General features: G+C 39.3%; 3 protein-coding genes across 3 annotated transcripts; all 3 read left to right on the top strand.

Moving 5' to 3' along the window:
* Window positions 1-3312: 3312 nt before the first annotated feature.
* LOC122663304 (putative disease resistance RPP13-like protein 1) lies at window positions 3313-13752 on the top strand. Its single transcript, XM_043858988.1, has 2 exons — window positions 3313-3785; window positions 12986-13752. Exons 1-2 carry the CDS (start codon window positions 3389-3391, stop codon window positions 13750-13752), a joined length of 1164 nt encoding a protein of 387 aa, XP_043714923.1. The 5' UTR covers window positions 3313-3388.
* A 13-nt stretch (window positions 13753-13765) lies between these two features.
* On the top strand, window positions 13766-14857 carry LOC122663303 (putative disease resistance RPP13-like protein 1; the record flags this gene model as incomplete). The annotated part of the gene is made up of 1 exon (XM_043858987.1): window positions 13766-14857. A coding segment is annotated over exon 1 (1092 nt), but the record flags the coding sequence as incomplete, so codon positions are not given.
* Window positions 14858-14901: 44 nt separating this feature from the next.
* Window positions 14902-15829, top strand: LOC122661195 (disease resistance protein TAO1-like). The gene is made up of 2 exons (XM_043856535.1): window positions 14902-14994; window positions 15136-15829. The coding sequence occupies exons 1-2, from the start codon at window positions 14906-14908 to the stop codon at window positions 15809-15811; spliced, it is 765 nt and encodes a 254-aa protein (XP_043712470.1). The 5' UTR covers window positions 14902-14905; the 3' UTR covers window positions 15812-15829.
* Window positions 15830-18159: the final 2330 nt, after the last annotated feature.

Here is an 18159-nt window from a genome sequence, read left to right as displayed (position 1 = left end):
AGAGTTTGTGTCGATGGTGTATCCCCCCCCCCTTTGTTTACCTCTTTTTTACTCTGTCGACACCCATTTAATTTGTGTCATTGTTGTATGCCCCCTCCCCATTTTACCTATTTACTTGTATGCCCCCTTTTACTTCTTTATTATTATTATTTTATTGTCTCTTCTAGGATCCATGTAGCTGACCCCATTAAGTTGGGATAAGTTTATGGTTATGGTTGTTGTTGTTGTTGTTGTTGTAGTACTACGACATATTATGAGCTAGCTTCAAGATCTTACGGAAAAAAAAAAGACTAGCTTCAAGATAGACACCTAATTGCCTAAAATAATCATCTTTGGAATCTTCAATATGCTTCAAAAATTCTCTCTGGACAAGATCAATCAACTTTGGCTAAGATTTTCCAACATAAATGCAGGAGTAAAGTGTATTTGTTTTTCATTGTCAGATGTGGACAAGAACAGCGATTGGGCCAATGTCCTCTCTCTGCATTTGTGAGTATCTCTCTCTCCTCCCATTGACATGTAGAGACAAATCTCCCCTCAAGTCTTTAAACTCAGTTTCTGAAGCATTCCAATAGCTTTGACTTTCATTTTTTTTTTGTTACAGATAGAAACTACTTGAGAAAGGAGGAAGGAAATGCACATATTGAGCTCTGAACGGTTCATTGTAATCAACATACTGGCTCTGTTTTGTGCAAATAAATCCTCTCCAATTCCTTAAAATGTGGCAGTGCGGCAGTGCTAGGTGGAGATGTCGACACCTGGCAGCTGCGCATCTAACGGTCCATATCAATGAGCTTGGACCATTGGATGCGGCAGCTGCCAGGTATCAACATCTCCACCTAGCACTGCCGCACTGCCACACTTGAGGAATTGGAGAGGATCTCGATCGCCGTTTTGTTGCAAGGGGAGTGAAGGGGACTTTTTTTCTCCCTTTTGGGTTTTTTGGTTGTAATGAAGTGATGTGAAATTATTTAGCAGAGCCGTTTGGTTGGATGTAAAATTGATGTTATAGTATAAAAAATTTGTACTACAGCCTACTTTACTAACTTGTAACCAACTAGACCCATCCCCAGTTGCTCTAGCCCACTTATTAAGGCTTTTCCTTAGTAGTTTATTTTATGCATCTAAGTACCACTTTATTCCGGAACTCCCACCCTGTTTTCTCAAATCTTAACAAGTAGAACCAAGTCCTATTTCATTCATGTCTCATGAATCTCATCTGTAATCTGTTGCTGCTCAAATCTATTAAATATGAGTACTGGTCATGACCCAGTTACACACACACACACTGATCTTACCAAGTAGAACCAAGTCCTATTCATTCATGTCTCATGAATCTCATCTGTAATCTGTTGCTGTTCAAATCTATTAAATATGAGTACTGGTCTGTACGTTTTGCTTCCCTTCCGTGAAAGAGAACCACTCTTTACTTAGGTTGGACTCTTGTTTAAGAGGGAGGTCGGCAACAAGTACTTGGGAAGAATTTTTTTCTTTTTTTCTTTTTTTCATTAGAGTACTTCGAAGATTGTCGTTAAAAAAAAAAGAGAAAATGATAACAAATTGGAAGAAAATTTCAGATATGAATTTCCATTCACAATTGTAAATGTTTCTAGACACAAACGTGTATATGATTATATCAAGAACCATGTCCTAATGTCCTAGTATTCAAGCACTTGAAGTTTTAGTCATCTCTTGTGTCCCTAAAACTAGCTGAACTTGGGTCAGTTAAATCTTTTTCTTTTTCTTCCCATCCTTCTCAGCCGCATTCTTCAACTGCATCAACAATGACAAGAGGGAGTACGTTGATATCAACATGTATGAAGTCTCTTGTGACAACTAGTGCATACAATGCAATGGAGATTCAAGACATCATTCAATCTAACAAGTTCATAGACACTTCACTAAAACATTTGAATCCAGCTCCACCATGGTTAGAGGTATCGGATCAGATCGGTATCGGCCTAGACCGATCCCGATACCGATACCGATCCGATCCAGCTGTACGGACAGGGGTAAAAATGTAAAAAAAAATTAGTTCTTTTTTTAATAAGAAAACAGGGACAAAAGTGTCATATTTGCCCGAGTTTGGGCGATCCCGATCCGTATCAATTGATCCGTTCCAATCCAGCAAATACCGAGATCACGAACCATGAGCTCCACACATGAAGTCCTCTTCAAAAGAGTAAACAGATCAGACCATTGGGTAATGTAAATGTCGAAGTAAACAAGATGTTCAATAAACAAATAAATCCTTAAGAAGACCCCCCTTTTCTTTCATTTGACATTAATGAAATAGATAGCAGTTAAGTTGGATATAGTGTCCAAATCACTTCCATTTTGCCCTTTTAATGCCCATGGTTAAAAAATGAAATGCCTCAGACCCTAACAGACCTTAAACTGTCCCTCTCTATACAAAATTAGTATCAAATCATCCATAGGTTGGCATGTAAGACAAGGACTCTTTATTTCTTCATCATTTGTTTCTACATAGGAGAGTTTTGGTAAGTGTGCAGCAGATCCAAAAAAAAGAAGAAGCTTGCCTTGAGCTTTTAAAAATTACAATGTTGTGGTTGTTCTGCCAGCAAAAGGAGTTCCTAGTAAATGTAAAGAACCATCAAGTATGCAGCAAGATGCAGTAGCATGGACAACAAATAAAATGTTTGGATCAAGGCACATGAAACAAGTTATCCAAGAATTGAAGAACAAAATATATATCATTCATATAATCGAACAAAACATATTAATTTCCAAAAAGAAGATTGCAATCAAGATTTTCACCATTTGCAGAGTTGCAATTTACTCCAATGACTGTTAGATCATTTGTGGACAAAAAGATTCAGAAAACATATTTTTCTGAACTCAATCCACATAATAAAAATGAAAAATCAAAGTAAAGTAAATAATCTGATTCTACTATAAAAGAAAAAGCAATCAGAGAACTATTATTGGTTAGGTTTGAAAGCACAAAGACAAAACTAATTAAAAACCCAAATATAGAAGAAGCAACAATTTCTATTGGTAGAATGCATGTAAGTGAGACAAAAAAGCAAGTGCAACCACTATCTATTATTCATATGTTCATTGATGTCATATGAAAGAAAAGGACAAAAAGTTCTAAAAAAAAAAAAAAAAAAAAAAAGGGCACAGGAAAAGAACAAAGAACGTAAGGGTCCCACTCCCACCTAATGTGTTTGTTTTTTTCTACCCAAAAAAAAAAAAATTGTGTTTGTCAACTTACAGTTTTATCTACAGTACCGACATCGAAGAACGTTTGCTCACTTCCTTCTTTTCTTTCTGATCTTTCTGTCTCTGCCTCTCTCTGAATATTTCTGCTTCTGTTACCGAACTCTCTTTGCTTTACAACTTTTTCTCCATCTGAAAGAAGAAGATGTCAGCTATGGGACAACTCATTGGAGGGTCCTTCCTCTCGGCCTTCCTTCAGGTGGCCTTCGACAGGTTTGCCTCTCCTGAGATTATGGAATTCTTACTTCGATGGAAAATCGACTTGGATGAAGTGGAGTCACTGAAGCGGACGTCAGCCATGATTCAAGCATTAGCTGATGAAGCTGAAGTGAAGCAATTCACCAACGGTGCTGTGAAACTCTGGCTCGACCATCTCAAACAACTCCTCTATGATGCTGAGGACATACTGGATGAGTATGCCACTGAACTTCTAAGCCTGAAAATGGAATCTGCTCACCAAACCCAACAGGTAAGCAATCCTGTTCCTCTCACTCCATCAACTGAAAGTAGTGTTTCTTCTTGGTTGAACTCAGGCATGGAATCTGTTGTTCGATGGCTATCACTGAGAGGGGGGGTGAATCAGTGATGTAAATTTTTCAATTTCTTCGCCACTGGCACTGGTAATTACTGGGCGGATCTGAAAACAAACCACAAGGTCGTGTACACACCCCAGCCAGACTCAAAGGCTCTACCAAGTGTGTACACCCATTCTGTAGCCCACACACTCCAAATGCAACAATAAAGATATAATGCAAAAATCCACACGCACAACACAAGGTATACGTGGTTCGGCAAGTTGCCTACATCCACGGAGCAATGCCACTATGGGCTTCGTATTTGCTCAAATACTCAACTTCGCTGCACCTACAGCTAGGAGCACCCACACCCAAATTTTCTCAGCATAGAACTGAGAGGGCAATTAAGCCAGTACAAAAAGTACCCAATGCCTGAGAGCACCCACTCCCAGTATTTAGCACCCACTAAATACAGGACAAAAATCAATAGAGTTGGGTTTATATCAATACCCTACAAATAAGCTCAGACTAGCTTAGGTTATCAACATGTATCACCTAACACTAGTAAAAATAGAGAACACAGACAATCACAAAGAAAAATAGAAGATTGGAAGCCTTACAACCATTTGTCTGTACCGATCTCAGATGTGATGGAGTCCACTGGAACTACTAACTCTTCCCTTGCAAGGAGAGACTTGGGTTTTCAAGTGCACACTGCCATAAGGGGACCACAGATAGCTCCTTTCTTCTTGTCTCTTCCTCCTCTTGTATTTCTTTAAGAACCAATCAAAAACCCCAATTTCTCCATAAATAGATCTTCAAAAACCATTGAGAACCAGCTTGATGGAACCCCACAACAGCCTTCTATTTCTTCAAAAATCAAAAATGTAGAGAGAGAAATCAGATTCCATCTTCACCCATTTGGTTGCTCTATTTTTCAAGCAAAAACCCCTCTTTCTTCTTTTCTTTTCTTCTCTTCTTCTTCCCTCTCCTTTCTCCCTTTTTTTTTTTTTTCCTTAACCTCTCCACGGTTCTGTAGCTTCTTTTTCACTTGGAGAAGAAGAAGAACCATTTCTCTCTTCTTTCTGCAAAAGATCAAGTAAAAGACTAAATAGCCCTTTTAAGATGGACCAATGGAATTTACATAAAAAGAATCTTCAATCAAGCATTGATTAGAGTACTTCTCTTAAGGTAGAGAGAGATTGGCACAGTTTCCAAAGTGCTTTTTGAAGAACCAATCAAAAGCTTTTAAATGGAATCAAAGACTTTTTGAAAAGCTTTTTAACTCATCCATTCACAACCTTCACGTGGGAGAGTAATGATTTCCTTTTTTTTGAAAATCTCTTCAACTTTGATAATTTCAAAAAGAGCCCCTCTAACCTCACTTATTTATGTCATCATAGACATTAATTAAATTTATTTGCATTTAAACCCCTGAGACCAAAAAGTGATCTTAAGCTGCTGCTCGAGAGCAAAATTTGAAATCCAACTTTCCAGATTTGCTTCTAATCTGACCATCCAAACGGAAAAAATCATAACTCCCCCATTTGACGTCGGATTGACGAACCGTTTGAACTGTTGGAAAGAGGACTCGACGAACTAACTTTTTCTAGTTCAAACCTCTTCCAAATTCTGATGCGGGACCCACTGAAAAAATACCTGAAGGTAGCACAGCCACGGTGACTTATGAAATAGGAACCCATAAGCCTCCAAACACTTTGTATCGCTGCTACCCATGCTTGTAATGCTCTGAACTGCAACCAACAACATTTCCTGAGCCACTGGACACTGTCATAGCCTCAAGACTGGCCACCTCATCACTGCTCTGTGCTTGGTTGCCGACAATGACAACCCATATGCAACAATCTCCCCCTTTGGAGTTGTTGGCAACCTTCTCATCATCTGTGTGCCTGCATCTACAACCAACACAACATACTCAAACTCCCCCTGCTTGCAAAGCCTGCATTTTCTCCCCCTATGAAGGACAGGAATTCTCCCCATACAGTGATGAAGACTCTCTCTCCCCCTTTGACAACAAGTACAAAGGGATGTACAAGGACTCCCCCTGAGCCCATAATGGGAGCAAATCATCTACAATAAGCATGCTCCCCCTGCCCCTCTGCACCTCAATGCCTGGGAATAAGAACCACTCCCAACTTCTGCCTGAGGAACTCAAACTGCTCCTTGGGTAATGGTTTTGTGAAGATATCTGTTGACTGTTCTGCTGTGGGGATAAACTCCAATCTCACCACTCCTTCTGTGACCTTCTCTCTCAAAAAGTGATATCTTATTGCAATGTGCTTTGTCCTAGAGTGCATGACTGGATTCTTTGAGATGTTGATAGCACTTGTATTATCACAATAAATCACCACAGGCCTATCGACCTCAACACTCAAATCCTTCATCATCTGTTTCATCCACAATACCTGTGTACAACATGATGTGGTTGCTATATACTCAACCTCTGCAGTAGAAAGGGAGACCGAATCTTGCTTCTTGCTAAGCCAAGCCACTAAACTGCCACCCAAATAAAATGCACCACCATTGGTGCTTTTCCTGTCATCCACATCACCTGCCCAGTCTGCATCTGAAAAAGCTGACAATGTGAAGTTTTTACTTTTGGTATACAACAGGCCATAGTCACTAGTACCTTTCAAGTACCTAAAAATTCTCTTCACAGCTGCTACATGAGTTTCTTTGGGCCCAGCCTGAAATCTAGCAACCATACACACAGCCTGCAGAATATCAGGTCTACTAGCTGTCAAGTACAAGAGACTTCCAATCATTGACCTATATGTGGTGTGATCAACTGATGGGGATGCATCATCTTTAGTTAACTTGCATCCAATCATCATGGGTGTCTTGACAGGTTTGCGCTTCCATGGTGAATCTTTTCAACATTTCTCTCACATACTTGGATTGACAGATAAAAATTCCTTCTTTTAGCTGACTGATCTGCAACCCCAAAAAGAATGAGAGTTCACCCAACATAGACATTTCAAATTCAGCCTGCATCTTCTCTACAAAATCTCTACACATCTCATCCTTGTGGCCACCAAAAATGATGTCATCTACATACACAACTACCACAAGCTGACTATCTACATTGATTTCACATACAAATTACTGTCCACCATGCCCTTTTGAAACCCAAATGACATAAATAGGTGTCCAATCTAGCATACCAAGCTCTGGGAGCTTGTTTCAGCCCATATAAAGCCTTCCTCAACCTGCAGACAAGTGTAGAATCTTCACTAAGTTGGAATCCATCCGGTTGCTCTATGTAAACTTCTTCATCCAATGTGCCATTCAAGAAAGCAGACTTAACATCCATCTGATAAACCTTGAAACCTTTGTGAACAACAAATGCTAGGAATAATCTGATTGCCTCAAGTCTTGCCACTGGAGCAAAAGTCTCCTCAAAATCAATACCTTCTACTTGAGCATATCCCTTGCATACAAGTCTAGCCTTGTTTCTTACAACTTGACCATCTTCATTGAGTTTGTTTCTGAAGACCCATTTTGTGCCAATTACATTTTTGTCAACTGGCCTAGGAACCAAATCCCATGTGTGATTTCTTTCAATCTGGTCAAGCTCTCATCTCTACTTGCCTCCTCAACAGTTTTTGGCTCAACTTGTGAGAGAAGAGAGTAGGTGTTGGAGTACACTCTTCTAGTTTGCTTATCTGTACTCCTGGTTCTCACCCCTGCACTAGGATCACCTATAATTTGATTTTCTGGATGATTCTTTACAGTCCTGCTTTGCCTTTCCTGCTCATCTGCCTCAGTGTCAAACTTGTCATGTTCATGCCCATGTTCATCTCTTCCTTCTTGCCTATCCTCACCTGCTTCACTCACCTCAGTGAGGTCTTCAATTTCAATAGAATCAACTCCTGAGCAAGTAGAGGAATCTCTTTTCTCATCAACCTTGACATCTGCACTTTCCACAATTTTGCCAAGTCTTTTGTTGTAGCATCTGTAGGCTTTGCTTGTGGTGGAATAGCCTAGAAAGATGCCCTCATCAGCTCTATCATCAAACTTCCCCAAATCTTAATTGGTATTTTTTATGTAGCACTTGCTACCAAAGACTTTGAAATGTCTTACTGTAGCTTTCTTACCAAACCAAATCTCATAAGGAGTTTTGTTCTCATGAGCTCTCAACATACACCTGTTGTGAATATATACTGCAGTGTGTACTGCTTCTCTCCAAAATTTGTTACCCATGCCATTTTCAATCAACATGGTCATTGCCATCTCTTGAATAGTCATGTTCTTCCTTTCTGCAACACCATTCTGTTGAGGTGTTCTTGCAGCTGAGGTCTGTCTTCTGATGCCATTTTCATAACAATATTCTTTGAAGTTTGTCCAGGTGTACTCACCTCCTCTATCAGATCTCAGACATTTAATCACTTTCCCTGTTTGTTTCTCAACTTGTTTTCTGAAGACTTTGAACATTTCTAATGCTTCTGATTTGTGCTTCAAAAAATATGCCCATGTCATTCTGGAGTGGTCATCAATAAATAAGATAAAATATCTCTCTCCTGTGATGCTCTGTGTCCTCATAGGACCACATATATCAGTGTGCACCAACTCCAATGGTTGACTAGTATGATACTCTTTTGACTTGAAAGATACTCTAGTCTGTTTCCCTTTTTGACAAGAACCACAAATATGGTTTGATGGCTTTTTCAAAATAGGTATATCTCTAACAGCCTTCTTTGAAGAAATTTTTCCAAGACTGTTAAACCCAATATGTCCAAGCCTCCTGTGCCATAACCATGTTTCTTCCTCTATGCTTAGCATACAAGTGTCTTTAACTGTCTCTGTCAAGGTGTAGAGATTCCCTGAAGTTCTTTTTCCTGTGGCCATCAACTTCCCTGTGCTTGTTCTCCTAATTTCACAGCCTTGGCTATTAAACACCACTTCATGTCCCCTATCACAGATTTGACTGATACTGAGTAAGTTGTGTTTAAGCCCTTCCACATACAAGACATCTTGGGATTGCACCTTCCCATTGTTGAGACTAATGGTACCCTTTCCAACTATTTTGGCACCATCATTGTTCCCAAACTTCACTGACCCACCTGCATAGGTCTCTAACTTCTCAAACCTCTTCTTGTCTCCTGTCATGTGACTTGAGCAGCCACTATCAAGAATCCATGGTATTGAGTCCCCTTGAGCTCTGAAAGCTGTTTGTACAACCATAGAACTGTTGCCATTTTCTGCACTGCTCTTCTGAACCCAAACTCTGCTTCTTGATTGAGGTTTCTGTAGTTGCTTCTCTCTAGAAATCTGTTTCTTAGGCTTGGTTGCTTTAACACTTCTGACATTGCCCTTTCTATCTCTGTTATATGATCTCTGTGGAGGAAATACAGTTCTGCAGTCCCTGGCAATATGTCCATAATTGCTACATTTATAGCACTCAACCATCACATCCATTAAGGGTGCAAAAGGATTCCTATCAACAAAGTTTGGTGGACCAAGATTGAATTTGCAATCTGAAATTTTGTGTCCAAAAGTATTACACTTGAAACAATGACCTTGAAAGAACTGTCTTTGTCTCATTGGCTCTCTTTGCCATTTGTACTGAGCCCTGTGATCAACAACATTTCTAGCTTTCTGTTGAGAAGGATAGTAATAACCAAAGTTCTCTACTCTCTTGCCTGGCCATGCCATTTGTTGTTGTCTAGCATGGTTAGTCTTATGGGGTGGAGTTTTGTTTTTCTCAACTCTCTTATCCTTCACAGTAATAGGATTTTGAGCTGTGCCTTTTCCTTTATCCTTGGCACTCTTTGATGATTCTCCTACAAATCCAAGACCGAATTTGTTGTGAGTTGATCTTTGAGAACTAAGGATCTCATCAAGCTTCTTGCTACTAGGATGCACTTGTGAAGATGTATCTATGTCATGCATACTTGAGTCATTCTCAAACTCTGCTACCTTTGCCTTGAGAGCATCAATCTCCTTCTGAAAATCAGAATATTCAGCTAAGATATTGGACTCTTCTTCCAATTTAGCCTTCAGAGATAGATTTTCTGATTCAAGCTCTGTGCATTCTGTAGTTTTCTATGATAACTTTTCTTCAAGATCTTCTAAAAATTTTCTTGATTCATCTGCTTGCTTTTTCAGCTGAAGAACTAATTGTTCTTGTTCCTTAAGATTTTGTGAAACTTGTTTAACCTTCTTTCTTTCTTTCTTGAGCTCTTTGAGAGCAGCTTTAAACTCTTCTTCAAAGTTCACTTCTCCTTCTTCTTCATCTTCAGAAGTTGTACATGTTCTTGGCAATTCATCCTCTTTTTCTTGAAACACCATAAAAATGGCATGATCATCTACATCATCATCTGATTCATCTTCAGATTCTTCCTCAGATGTGTCATTGCTCTTCTTAGAAATGAAGCTTCTTTTCTTGAATTGATTTTTCTTGGATGACTAGGAGAAAAACTTCTTCTTCTTTCCCTTGAAACTTGTTTTCTTTTCTTCTTCATCATCACTCTCCATTTACCCCTTGTGGGGACATTTAGCTGCAAAGTGTCCAACTTTACCACAGTTGAAACACTTAAATGGAAGCTTATTTTTATACTTCCCTGTCCCCTTTTTTAGCTTTCTGGTGAAGTGGGCTATGATCTCATCATCATCATCACTGTCTTCTTCTTCACTTTCAGGTTGCTCTTTTATTTTCAATTTCTTCATTGCCTTAAATGCTGCCTCTTTGTCAACTGACTTTCCTTTGCCTTTTCTCATCTCATAAGCTGTAAAGATCCCATGTAGCTCATCTAAGATAAGTACTTCTAGATCCTTAGCTTCCTCAACAGCTGAAACCTTGGAGTCAAGTCTATCTGGTAGAGATCTAAGAATTTTCTTCACAACAACAGAGTCAGTTAGACTCTCTCCCAGTCCTCTGATGGAGTTTACAACCCCATTGACTCTAAGCATATAATCTTCAATATTTTCTTCATTCAACATCTTCAATCCTTCAAACTAAGCTCTATAAACTTGGAGCTTAGCTTCTTTGATTTTTGCATCTCCTTCGTGGATTCTTTTTAGCTTGTCCCAGAGTTGTTTAGCAGACTTGCATTCCATCACTTTTACAAACTCACTGTCAATAAGAGCACCTTTGATTGCATGCATGGCTTTACTGTTGTTTTCATATTTCTTCTTCTCTTGGTTGTCTGTAGGTGCAACACCAGTCATGGTGTATTCATTCAACACTGAAGCCCAAACATCATATCCAAGAGACCCCAGATAGGTCTCCATTCTGTTCTTCCAAAAAGCATAATTTGTTCCATCAAAGTGTGGTGCCTTTCCTGAAGACCCTTCTCCTGAAGCCATACCAACCCTGAATCACTCAGCTGCCTCTGAAGCTGTCACTGAGTCCCAAGCTCTGATACCAATTGTTGTTCGATGGTTATCACTGAGAGGGGGGTGAATCAGTGATGTAAATTTTTCAATTTCTTCGCCACTGGCACTGGTAATTACTGGGCGGATCCGAAAACAAACCACAAGGTCGTCTACACACCCCAGCCAGACTCAAAGGCTCTACCAAGTATGTACACCCATTCTGCAGCCCGCACACTCCAAATGCAACAATAAAGATATAATGCAAAAATCCACACGCACAACACAAGGTATACGTGGTTCGGCAAGTTGCCTACATCCACGAAGCAATGCCACTATGGGCTTCGTATTTGCTCAAATACTCAACTTCGCTGCACCTACAGCTGGGAGCACCCACACCCAAATTTTCTCAGTATAGAACTGAGAGGGAAATTAAGCCAGTACAAAAAGTACCCAATGCCTGAGAGCACCCACTCCCAGTATTTAGCACCCACTAAATACAGGACAAAAATCAATAGAGTTGGGTTTATATCAATACCCTACAAATAAGCTCAGACTAGCTTAGGTTATCAACATGTATCACCTAACACTAGTAAAAATAGAGAACACAAACAATCACAAAGAAAAATAGAAGATTGGAAGCTTTACAACCATTTGTCTGTACCGATCTCAAATGTGATGGAGCCCACTGGAACTACTAACTCTTCCCTTGCAAGGAGAAACTTGGGTTCTCAAGTGCACACTGCCATAAGGGGAGCACAGATAGCTCCTTTCTTCTTGTCTCTTCCTCCTCTTGTATTTCTTCAAGAACCAATCAAAAACCCCAATTTCTCCATAAATAGATCTTCAAAAACCATTGAGAACCAGCTTGATGGAACCCCACAACAGCCTTCTATTTCTTCAAAAATAAAAAATGTAGAGAGAGAAATCAGATTCCATCTTCACCCATTTGGTTGCTCTATTTTTCAAGCAAAAACCCCTCTTTCTTCTTTTCTTTTCTTCTCTTCTTCTTCCCTCTCCTTTCTCCTTTTTTTTTTTTTTCCTTAACCTCTCCAAAGTTCTGTAGCTTCTTTTTCACTAGGAGAAGAAGAAGAACCATTTCTCTCTTCTTTCTACAAAAGATCAAGTAAAAGACTAAATAGCCCTTTTTAGATGGACCAATGGAATTTACATAAAAAGAATTCAATCAAGCACTGATTAGAGTACTTCTCTTAAGGTAGAGAGAGATTGGCACAGTTTCCAAAGTGCTTTTTGAAGAACCAATCAAAAGCTTTTAAATGGAATCAAAGACTTTTTGAAAAGCTTTTTAACTCATCCATTCACAACCGTCACATGGGAGAGTAATGATTTCCTTTTTTTTGAAAATCTCTTCAACTTTGATAATTTCAAAAAGAGCCCTCTAACCTCACTTATTTATGTCATCATAGATATTAATTAAATTTATTTGCATTTAAACCCCTGAGACCAAAAAGTGATCTTAAGCTGCTGCCCGAGAGCAAAATTTGAAATCCAACTTTCCAGATTTGCTTCTAATCTGCGCATCCAAACGGAAAAAATCATAACTCCCTCATTTGACGTCGGATTGACGAACCGTTTGAACCGTTGGAAAGAGGACTCGACGAACTAACTTTTTCTAGTTCAAACCTCTTCCAAATTCTGATGCGGGACCCACTGAAAAAATACCTGAAGGTAGCACAGCCGCGGTGACTTATGAAATAGGAACCCATAAGCCTCCAAACACTTTGTATCGCTGCTACCCATGCTTGTAATGCTCTGAACTGCAACCAACAACATTTCCTGAGCCACTGGACACTGTCATAGCCTCAAGACTGGCCACCTCATCACTGCTCTGTGCTTGGTTGCCAACAATGACAACCCATATGCAACAGAATCTGCAATTAAGAGCATCAATGGAACTTTAGAAGGAATAAAAGGCATTGGGCCTAAGGTTTATAACATTGCTGAAGAGCTGCCGGAAATTAAGAGATTTGGATCTAAAGTAAGGGAAATCAACCAGAGGTTAAAAAGTGTAGCACAAGAAGGTGTTGCTCTTGGTTTGAACTCGAGCATGGGAATGATGGGATTTGGGTCCTCAAGGCCCATGGTATTCAGTCAAAGGCCACCAACGAGTTCTTTGGTGAATACATATAAAGTTTTTGGCCAAGAGGAAGATATGGAGAAGATTGTTGGATCGTTGCTATCAGACAAAGCTCAATGTCCCAGTGACAATGACAATAATTTCTCAGTGCTACCCATAGTCGCCATGGGTGGAGTTGGGAAGACGACCCTTCCTCAACTTGTTTATAACGATGTGAAAGTTAAGAAGCATTTTCATTTGAAAGCTTGGCTCTGTGTATCAGAGGATTTTGATGTGGTGAGGTTAACCAAAGAAATTCTAGAGTCAGTCACTAGGTCATCCCCTCCCAATTCACTAGACCTGATACAGGTGAAACTTCAAGAAGCTTTAAGGGAGAAAAGATTCTTATTGGTCCTAGATGACGTGTGGAACAAGAACTACGAGAGATGGGATGCCTTCAGCACCGCTTTTGCATTCGGTACACCAGGAATCAAGATATTGGTTACAACACGGAACAAAGGTGTTGCATCAATTGTGCGCACTGTTCCGAAGGCATGCTTTCATGGAAGAAAATACCTTTGATGCAAATCAAAAGATGGAATTATTTGGGCAAGAAATTGTGAAAATATGTAAGGGTTTACCTTTGGCTGTAAAGACACTTGCTGGCCTCTTGCGGGATAAAAGAGAGAGTAGTCAATGGAAAGCTATTTTGGAGAATAAAATATGGGATTTCAGCGAAAGTGAGATCCTTCCATCACCCATGTTGAGCTACCATCATCTGCCACCACTTCTGAAGAGATGTTTTGCATACTGTGCTTTGTTTCCCAAAGACTATATATTCAACAAGATGGAATTAGTCGTCTTGTGGATGGCGGAAGGTATTGTTCAACCAAAAGAAAGAAAACGGCTGGAAGATGTAGGGGCTGGGTATTTTGACGAACTATTTATGAGGTCCTTCTTTGAGTTATCTAATCATCGTCATGCTTTGGCGGGACGCCCGTTGTTTATTGACTTATCAAAAGAGCTTAGCACAAGATCATTTTTTGAGTCATCCTGTATCACGGGATCAGGATTTGTGATGCACGATCTGATCCATGATTTAGCACAATTTGTTTCAAGTGGAATATATTGTAGGAGAGTGTATGATAAGCCATCCCAAGTTCTTACTACAGCCCGTCACTTGTCCTATGTTATGGACAGTTATGATGCTGAGAAGATAGAATTTGAGACCATGAAAAGCTTACGCACCTTTCTAACTCTAAATGATATTGTAGGTAATCCCATGTACTTTTTGCCCACCATGCAATTCCAATTCCACTTCCTGCGTGTGCTACGTTTCAGAAATTGTTGCAATTGTGAATTGCCTAATTCAGTTGGCAAGTTGAAACATCTACGGTTTCTTGATCTCTTGTTTTCTGATATTGTGGAGTTACCCAACTCAATTGGAAATCTTTACAATCTACAATTGTTGACCCTTACTGGCTGTGGGAGGCTTAAACAGTTGCCTAAAGATATGGGTAACCTTGTAAACCTTCGATATCTTGTTCTCCCTGCACATTGGGGTTTCCATAAAATTCCAGTAGGAGTGGATAACTTGACTAATCTTCAACTGTTGGCCACACTCGATGCGGGGCCAAGAAAAAAGTTGTCCCAACTCTGTGGGACTCTGGACAATTCAAATTTGGAAATAAGGCAGATCTGTTGTTCCAAATCCTTCAATAATGAGACAGAAGCCATGGTGGCCAAGCCGCACATTCTTGGACTACAGCTGCACAACCTCACGGCACTCCGAATTCTTCGAATATCAAACTGTGAGAATCTGGAGTCACTATCCAAGGAACTATACGCTCTATCGTCTCTTCAAAGATTAGTAATCGGAAGTTGTCCTGCTCTTGTGTCCTTCCAAGAAACAAGGTTACCCACTGCGCTTCAAGAATTGAAGATCTTTGATTGTGAGAATCTGAGGTCACTACCCAAGGAGCTACACACTCTAACGTCTCTCAAAGAATTTGTAATCGATAGTTGCCCTGCTCTTGTGTCCTTCCAGGAAACAGGGTTACCTCCTGCGCTTGAAGAATTGGAGATCATAGATTGTGAAAATTTGGAGTACCTGCCCATGAGACTACTGCACAGCCTCACGTCCTTCCAAAGATTAGAAATCAAAGAGTGCCCTGCTCTTGAATCCATTCCAGACATAGATTTACCCTCAATGCTTCGAGAAGTATCAATTCTAAATTGTGGGCAGCTTAATTCCTTGCCCAAGGGGCTACACAAACTCACAAATCTTAAACAACTGGAAATTGTGGAGTGCTCTTTTCTTATGGAGTGCAGAAATCTTGAACCCCTACATACATCAGGCCTTCATAAGCTTGTATCTCTTTCACATCTCACCATTGGTGGATGCCATGTTCTCGTATCCATTCCAAAGGGCCTGCTTCCCACCAACCTTAGGGATTTTTGCATCAAGGACTGCCCAATTCTTGAATCCCTATATGATGGACTCTCTGACCTGACCTCTCTTAAACGTTTGGAGATCCAGAATTGTCCAATGCTGACACAACGGTACCAAAAGAAGGAAGGAGAAGAGTGGTCCATGATTGCCCAAATCCCCATGGTAATAATAGATGACGTATGGCAATAAAGCCTATAAACCACAAGTGGGTCTGACTTCTTGTAATAAATTGTTTGGATGGAGGACTACTGACAGAGTGTCTACTATGCAAAACCACAATAAAAAGCAGAGCTGTATTGCAGCTAATATTGAGGTATTTATTCTATATTCAGATATTTATGATTTCTATCTATACTTTTTTTTTTTTTTTGGTAAATATTTCTATCTATACTTCATGTATGCCATATGTGATTTTAATTTAATTTCTTCTTCATAGGAGGATCACAAAATGGAATACGTTTATGTGAAAATGATCAAGAACCAACAAAAAGCGGGGCATGGCAATTTCATGGATTCTCTCAGATGGAATTTGAGATCCCAACCTAATCTTATTCCGGCCCCCACCCCAGTTCTTCTAGATATTAACACTTTGTGGTATACTTGAGTTTTAATTATTATAAGTTGGTATAAGCTAGAAGTTAATCAAGTTGGGCAAAAGCTTCAGATAAGCCATGGATTGTATCTAATGAATCTAAAGCTAGAACTCGCAGGGACAAAGTAAACCTTGTAAATACTCCTTCCTCTCAAAAATTATTGTCACTTCTATGTCAAGTTTTTTGCTTCTCCATTATATTGTCAACCAGCATTGACATTGAGTTTGTTTATTGTGGTAGAAACATCAGTTGTTGAACCTTTGTATGGCATAGAAACTCATAATGGATGGCTGTCTTTGAAGTTTGAAGCATCTATTTTGCATTATTATGCTTTGGCAACCATTTTAGCAAGAAGGGTAATGGGATTCTAACCACCTAAAGCAAGGTTTAGAAAACCACGAATTTTCTAGGATTGAAGGATTGGGAACAACAGATCTGATTGGAGAAACTCAATTAGGGAAGTCAAAATAAGTCTGATATGGACAGAACTCAGGTTGATTGATCAGTTCAGTTAGGAGAATAAAATACTTAAGTTTGAAAGAACACCAACTATCAAATTCCAAGCTATTGAAGAATCCTACTTGAAATAGGACAGATCAAAAACTGGAATTCAATGGCTAAATTTAGAGGATTCAGAACAGCAATCAATGATGAACAAAATAATAGATAAACAACAACAAAGACTCAACAGAAAAGAGAATAATAATTTAAAACCATATCTCAGAAATGTAGTCAAAACAGAGATATTTTAAGAAGTCAGACTTGAATTAGAACTCTAGGAAACTGATGGTAGAAACTGAATAATTCAAGTCACGATGAACAGAGTTTATTCAGTAATAGCATTAGAAAAGTGTTCTGAAATCCAAGGTTCGAGGTCTTGATATCTCGGCTGGTTTTGGTCAGCCAAAGAACCGAGTTGTCTTAGTAAATCTGCGAGATCTTGGCCAAGTTGGAGCGTTTTCAATGTCAAATTTTGGCCCTTAGTTTTGGTGGCCATATGACCTAATTCGGTCATGAAACTTGCAGAATAGCCTATTTTAGGCCCTATAAACATTGTGGAACCCTTCGTTTTTTTAAAATACCCCAAAAATGGTAGTTTGACTTAGGACCCTAGGTTGGTAGCGTATGTTGTATATATATACTGATATGACCAATCCCACAAAATCTTTAGTATTAGAACACATATAATTCAAGTTAAACAGCTTAAATAAGCAATAGAAATGAAATTTCTATACTGCAAGTAAAACCTTGACTTTTTAAAAAATCCACTTGTTCCAAGCTTGGATGTGTAAGATTTGGTAAAAAAAATCAGCATTTGTTGGGGGGGGGGGGGGGTGTTGGTGCATTCACAGTCAAAACCCACTGGGACTGGTCAAAATTTCGACCAAGTCTCGTCAAGTTGAAATCTCCTCCAAATGATGTTGATGTGCAGCAAATCTCTTCAAATGTTGTTGAGTGACAAGTTTATTTGTTCCAGACAAGATTTGGTGAGATTTGGGCAAAAAAGTGAGGTTTTGAGGTGTTTTCCTTCAAAACTTACCGAAACCACCGAGAGCCACTGAGACTAGTTGAAATTTCAACCAGATCTCGTAGAGACTGTATTTATATCAAACGAGTTGGTATCTTTTTTGCCAAAATGAGCTATCGGACCAAGATTTCGGCAAGATCAAAACCATGTAATGTTTTGGTATTGCATGTGGTTTCGACTCGAGTCTTATCGAAACCGAGAAAATCACCGAGATCTCACGAGACCTCGAACCATGCTGAAATCAGAGTTGAAATATTTAGATCTGAAAATTGAGATCAAGAAGAAGTATAATAATAATAGTACTTCTAGTTCGATTGGAAAAACCGGATTTTTAAACTAATATTCAGGTTAGAACTTTAAACTACCTCAAAATAGGATACAATAAACAGGCTATATTATCTTCAGCAAACAGAAAC

Source organism: Telopea speciosissima, chromosome 5 (assembly GCF_018873765.1).
Source record: "Telopea speciosissima isolate NSW1024214 ecotype Mountain lineage chromosome 5, Tspe_v1, whole genome shotgun sequence".
In the NCBI taxonomy this organism is placed as follows: domain Eukaryota; kingdom Viridiplantae; phylum Streptophyta; class Magnoliopsida; order Proteales; family Proteaceae; genus Telopea; species Telopea speciosissima.
The sequence above is the reverse complement of the archived record's forward strand: the minus strand, read 5'-3'. Positions and strand labels throughout refer to the sequence as shown.